At 34.8% G+C, this 6,435-nt stretch overlaps 2 protein-coding genes across 3 annotated transcripts in view; both read right to left on the bottom strand.

Moving 5' to 3' along the window:
• Positions 1 to 2,856, bottom strand: part of KLHL41 (kelch like family member 41) — a 17,032-nt gene extending 14,176 nt beyond the window's left edge. For both annotated transcript variants that reach the window (XM_023507535.1, XM_003800852.3), the window contains exon 1: positions 1,641 to 2,856. In XM_023507535.1, the coding sequence (XP_023363303.1) occupies positions 1,641 to 2,750 (1,110 nt within the window). In that variant the 5' untranslated portion in view covers positions 2,751 to 2,856. The remainder of the gene's footprint in view (positions 1 to 1,640) is intronic.
• A 2,779-nt stretch (positions 2,857 to 5,635) lies between these two features.
• Positions 5,636 to 6,435, bottom strand: part of BBS5 (Bardet-Biedl syndrome 5) — a 31,297-nt gene continuing 30,497 nt past the window's right edge. Inside the window, exons 11-12 of the mRNA XM_023507550.1 lie at positions 5,941 to 5,964; positions 5,636 to 5,787 (exon numbers count right to left, since the gene is read on the bottom strand). Coding sequence (XP_023363318.1) covers positions 5,686 to 5,787; positions 5,941 to 5,964 — 126 coding nt within the window. The 3' untranslated portion in view covers positions 5,636 to 5,685. The remainder of the gene's footprint in view (positions 5,788 to 5,940; positions 5,965 to 6,435) is intronic.

The raw sequence follows: 6,435 nt of genomic DNA, 5'->3' as shown, positions 1-6,435 counted from the left end.
TCCTTGAATTTGATTGCTAGGTACCTATCTGTCATCTACCTGTTTTGGTATCTTTTTACTTCCTGGATACATTTATAGCCTTTTTCATTGATTTTACCCTTTCTGAATTTAAAATTAGGGCTTGGAAATTTTCTGGCCCATATTCAAATATGTATAATATTCTTCACTAGAACTTTGAAGATCAAGAAACAATATGTATTATTATAACTACATTTCTCAAGATTAGAAAAAGTTGATTAAAGGTAGTTATTTTGTGAATGCAAAGTATGTCACACACTTTGAGAGGATATTTATTGTGACTGTGATCTGACTTTCTACCCTTGTTTATCTTTGGGCTTTCCAACTCAAGTCCCCATGAGCCCTGGGCCATGATTAGCTATGACCTAGACTCTTTAGAGTTAGTTGTAACCTATAAAGTATTGGTATTGGCATTATTGAAGGTAAAGGTTAAGATGACTTCTTTATAAGCTGATAATGTATAATGCATTGAGAATATGAAACAAACTCCCTTCAAACTGTAAAAATTCTATTAGTAAAGAGGATTTATCTTCCTGGGAATTTCTGTGGTTTCATAAAACAGACTGTTAATACCCTGACTATCCCAGAAGCAAAAAAAGAGAAAAATTGTGAACTTTGTAAGAATGTCTAAGCACATTTCTGATCCAGATAAATGTGATGTCATTAATTAAAACTAATAATAAATATCAACTAATTCCAATTATTGACATTTGTGTAAGACAGTTTTCCTAGGAGAGAGTCCGAAGTGTTTAGAATATGTAAACCAGGGATGTCCAACGTTTTTTTTTTCTCTACTGCCCGTCAGAAGAGTAAGAGTTGTCTTGGGCCACACATTAAATATACAAGTACTAATGAAAGCTGATTAGCAAAAAAAAAAAAAAAAAAAAAGGTTCGTGCATACTTTTTGTCCTATCTGACACACAGATAAGCAAAAATAGTCCTCACAAAATCAGCATGTGGCCCTTTGGCCACAGGTTGGACACACTGTAAACAGTTATTTTCATTTTCAACAAAAGCATATTTTAGGCAGTAACCATAAATAAGAGATGAAATGCTACCTTTAAGAACTTCCAATCCAAGAATTTGGAAGAGGTAGAAAATCTGAAAAATTATTGCTGCCTTGCTCTGTACACTTTGATTTAGGAAAAGACATTAGCCTAATTTTAATAGGCACGAATGTATAAGATTAAATTTAGTTTTTACTAAAGTACTAGGTTTTGAAAGATTATAGTCATCATCAACTATAAAGACATTTTGGGTAAAAGAGTATAAAGAAAATCTTAGGTCCTGAGTTAAATACTAATTAGAACCCTGTTACTCACCAAACTTTTTATTAAATATTAACAAGTAGTCAAATATTTTTCTTTATTATTATTTTTGGCTGGGGTGGTACCCACCACCTCCGGCATATGGCACCGGTGCCCTACCCTTTTGAGCCACAAGCGCCGTCCAAATATTTTTTTCTGTTAACCCTTTAAATAGTGAAAGTGCAAGGGACTAGAACAGAACGTCAATTAGAATAAAATGCAAACAGCCTGAGTAATTCACAAAGTGGCTAACTGGACGGTGAATAACCAGCCTTCCCTTTATGCCTCTACTTATATAAAAATAGTGTTTCTTACTTGGAAGAAATATGACTGTAGAGGTTGATCCTTATTTTCTTCATCCACATAGAGTCCTCCTACCACATATATTTGATTTTGCTGGGTGACAGTGCTGGAATGGTTTCTGGGAATCTGCTCAGCCAGTGCGGTAAGGTAGCATTCATTTTCTGTGGGATCATAAGCCACTGCAGCTGTGTCATTAATTAAGAGGATGAGGTCTTTGACAAACATTCCATGCCTGGGGATGTCGTTCAGGTAACCAGGAAGTAAATCTTCATCCCCAACATCACCATTCACCTCTGCAGCCCCTGTCTTCTCTGCATTTTTGCTAGGTTCTGGGAGTTTGCCTGCAAAAGCATCTTTCAAAACTTTGATTTTCTTCTGGATGTCTGGGTTGCTTTTAATTATGTCATCTTTTTCAACATGATCTTTAAAATATTTTTCTGTCATGAGGCGAAAACGGATACAATCAAACACTTCACTAAGGTTTTTAACCCTGTTTTCCTTGTCTGTTCGCACCCATTTCATCACCGCCTCGAACACCGCTTCCTCCTTTTCTACGTTTAGGCTGTCATTTGAAATGACCGAGATCAATTCCTGTGGAGACAGTTGCATAAAGTCCTCTTCTTTACAGATTTGTACAAAGCGATCAGACACAAATTCACGGGCAGAAATGGCAAGTCGCGGGCAGTCGAGAAGAAGTCCTAATCTGAGTATAGCTAGACAATTGCCAGGAGCAAGTCTTTTCTGAAGATATGAAACGCACACGGTGAACACTGAGGGGATCTGAAAGCGGCTGGCCAGCGCAAAAATATCTTGCACATTTCCATCATTGAGATCAATGCTGGCAGAGTACAGGTATTTGATGATTAAATCAAGTACAGCTGGATCCACATTATCTAGCACTACCTCCTTTTTTTTCGCCTCTTCAATTTCAGATAAAAAGTACTCACGGAAGTAAGGACTACAGGCTGACAAAATCAATCTGTGGCAAGGAAGACTTTTGTCACCTGCTTTTAGGGTGCAATCGATGAATTTTTTCTCATCCAGGAGATCTTTTAGACCATCCTGAAGAAGGGTGGATTGGTAAAGCCGCAGTTCCTCTGCAAGTTCCCGCTGGGAATCCATTTTGTGAGTAACCTGGGTAAGGAAGGGGACACTGAAAGCCTTAGCTCCTTGCAGCACAGAGGTCTAGCTGTAAAAAGGCAGATCAGTGTGCTTTGCCCAGCTTGAAGCCTTTGCAATTTAATCCCACCAGCTAAATATAGACACCAACTCTAACAAGGGGAATTTAGGAGAGCTAGTTTGGATAGAGTTGTTCTTGCAGCTGTTAAAGATTGAAAGTAACAACTGGAACTTGGAATCACTAAGGAAACAGCTAAGAGACAAGACATTTAAGTAGAAAGCTTTGAAATACTTAAAGTATTAGAAGATAAGAAAGGCTACTACGAGAAAATGTTGAGTTAACAAAAATGAATCATAAAAATGAGTCACTCTTCTAAAAATGTTCTAGTAGTGAACTCCTTGGCTCTCTGAATTAATGATGCAGTGTTCAAGAATATGAGGTGAGTTCATTTGAATACTCATAAGCAAGATCCTATTTCCAATAATTGTTACATACAAATTTTTATTGTCCATTTAACACAGTGGGATCTAGAATTTTCTTTTAGCGGTAGGAAACTTGATGTTTACTTATGTACTACAGTTTCATAAAACCTTTAAAATAGCTATATCATAATTGAAATAAATACAGAGAAAACAATTAATTTTCTAAAACATTCTAAATTATCTTTATTCTTAAGTGGAAAAGCTATAACTTTGAATCAAGTTATAAAAGTATTTAATTTATTCACACTCTATCTTGCTGTACAAAGGATTTGATGCGGCAAACAGTAAGAACAAGTAAAATAAAGGAAAATGGTTAAAAGGAATCATCAAGACTAGAAAAAAAATTTAAAAAGTTAAAAGTCAATGATAGGAAAAGAGAAAACCCACACACAAATATTGTCACGGGGTGGCGCCTGTGGCTCAAAGGGGTAGGGTGCCGGCCCCATATGCCAGAGGTAGATTCAAACTGAGCCCCAGCCAAAAACTGCAAAAAAAAAAAAAAAAAAAAAAAAAAAAACAAACAAACAAAAAAATGTAGTCACTAAAGATATTCTGTAATTTTGTGCTGAGAATTAAATTTCACTAAATTAAAGGTTAAAAAATAGGATACAGGTAACCCCGTAAGAACAATATTATCACCAGAACACAGCAAAATCAGCACAAAGTCCTACATGGGTCATACAATTTGAAAAACAGGCCTTATTTTAAAAAAACCCACAATTGGAATCATAATGTATATTGTTGATTCTAATAGAACACTACATTAATTATGGAATACAGAAATTATGATTTGAAAGAAAATGGATCCTTTGTTTATACATGTATATAGATGGATATACTTCTTCATTACTTTTATTACTTAATCACATTTTCAGTAGGGCTATAGAAATACTGTAATTTCAAAGGTTGGTATTGTTAAGCATGCCCCAAAGAATATAAGCTCCATGAAGACAAGGTTTTTTTTTTCCCTCCAGGATCTGTTCTGTTCAATGTTAAAGCCCCAAGGGTACTCTATAAATTGTATTTGTTCAATGACTTGAATGCCTCCCAGATCAGGGAATTATGTATTTTTAAACTTCAAGGTCTCTATCCATGAGTAAAAGTGTCTTCTTTTATTTTACATCACAGTGAAGTCAGTGGTACTGTCAGCTGCTAAAACAACAGCTGAACTCAGAGCTCATTGCCTCTTTTTCCATTTATAGATGCTGCTAAAGGTTTTAACACACTAGAAAAAACTAACAGCTGCTTCCTTGTTTGAACAATAAATGACTCATTTCTCTCTACACGTAACATCTAACATTTGAAAAGATTAATGAATCAGATGCAAATACCATGACATGACATTTGAGATTATTCTTTACTAGCTGGCAATTCTACGAAGTCTCTTGTTTGAAAAACAGTATTTAAATATTGTGGCAGCATTTTATTTGTGATTCATACAAATTTTTTAAACAATCTTTTCTCCTTAATGTTGGTGGCTTATTATAACTCCATCCCATGTAGACATCCTTTTCCATTTAATAGTGAAACCCACTTGCAGCTTTTGTTCATTGATTTTTAATCAACTTATGTTACTACTTCATTATACTATGTGTCTATGTTGTATATAAAGACGCATTTTATTTTGTTTTCTTACACACAAAAGAAAAAGCCTTCTAGAAAAAGAGGGTTCTTTTGAACAATGTCAATTATTTGACAAAGTCTTCTTAAAATGCTTTTTACACTGAAGCAGTGGCCCAAAACACTGGATCATGCTAAAGAGGTCACCAAATCCTACCTAACTGAGAAATCAGAAAAATAATATCCTATTTTTGAAAATTTCAAATTAAGTATCAATGAATACAAATGAGAAAGTTAATAAATGAACAATACTATTTCTTTACAAATAGATGTATTCTTACCCACACTATATTGAAATTATTTATAAAATAGCACCTAAAACATTACAGAGGGGTTGATGCACTCCAAAGTTAGTTACAATTATTAGTTTTTACAAAAATGATGCTCTAAAAATGACATATTTAAAGATTACAATTTGTACTGGAGTTGGTTTATGTTTGGAGCTACATAATAATATATTTAACCAGATTTTTATAATTAAAGCAGTATTTTGATTATTCCATAAGAAGTCTTTTAAATAATTCTTTCAAAACATTAAATGGTGCTGTATAAATTCTTTATTAAACCCAGCATGATACAGTCATTTAATATCTGAAAACTAACACTTTACAAGTATTAGGTACACAATAAAACATTTACAAACTATGTACATTCTGATTACAATTCAAAATATATTTTTTAGAAAACTGGCAGTTTTCTAAATGGGTTTTCCTTTATCATTAAAAGCTTTAAATCCAAAAGCTGTAAATATAAAAGCTATTTCATGGCTTATAGAAGGTGACTAATATCTTTAATCTTGAGATATCTTTAAATAGAAATCCAGCTCAACTCAAGATCAACTCATTACTTCCCAAAGTCCCTGTAGGGTGAATCCATCCTTCAATTTCTCTATTGCAAGCCCCAGTTCTTCTGAAAATACAGGTTCACGATCTTGTTGCTTTTGGGGAGATAAGAGGATGAGATGGGAATAGAGAAGGTGGGCAAGGAAGAAGAAAAAAAAAACAAAAAAAAGGTTTCACATAAGTTCGTGAATGCTAATTGTTGGAATATAGAAACTTTTTTTCACATACTGTAGGTAAAATATCCTTACCTTATTGCCATCAGCAAAATAAGCCTGTAAAACAAAGAAAATTCTATTTCACATACTGGACGAATAATATTCTTATAGGCCAGTGGACTGAAGAATAGGTAATTAATCTGGAGAATGATGTAACTGAATATATTTCAAGTTCTCTTATTATGTGCCAAATTTTTTTCCACCCATCTATAATGCTGCAGAATTCACTCTGCTAAGCATTGCTAATGTCTACAAAAGTTACACTTTAGGCCAGGCCCTGGGCTCATGTCTATAATTCTAGCACTCTGGGAGGCTGAGGTGGGTGGATTGCCTTAGCTCAGGAGTTTGAGACCAGCCTGAACAAGAACGAGACCCGGGCTGCAAAAGATAGCTCAGTGTTGTGGCAGTCTGTAGTGCTAGCTACTCCAGAGGCAGCAAGATTGGCTTGAGCCCTCTTGAGACTCTGTCTCAAAAAAAAAGAAAAGGCTCAGCGCCTGTGGCTCAAGCGGCTAAGGTGCCAGCCACATA

This window comes from Otolemur garnettii, unplaced genomic scaffold (assembly GCF_000181295.1).
Source record: "Otolemur garnettii isolate 467f Iridium unplaced genomic scaffold, OtoGar3 scaffold00187, whole genome shotgun sequence".
NCBI lineage: Eukaryota > Metazoa > Chordata > Mammalia > Primates > Galagidae > Otolemur > Otolemur garnettii.
The sequence above is the reverse complement of the archived record's forward strand: the minus strand, read 5'-3'. Positions and strand labels throughout refer to the sequence as shown.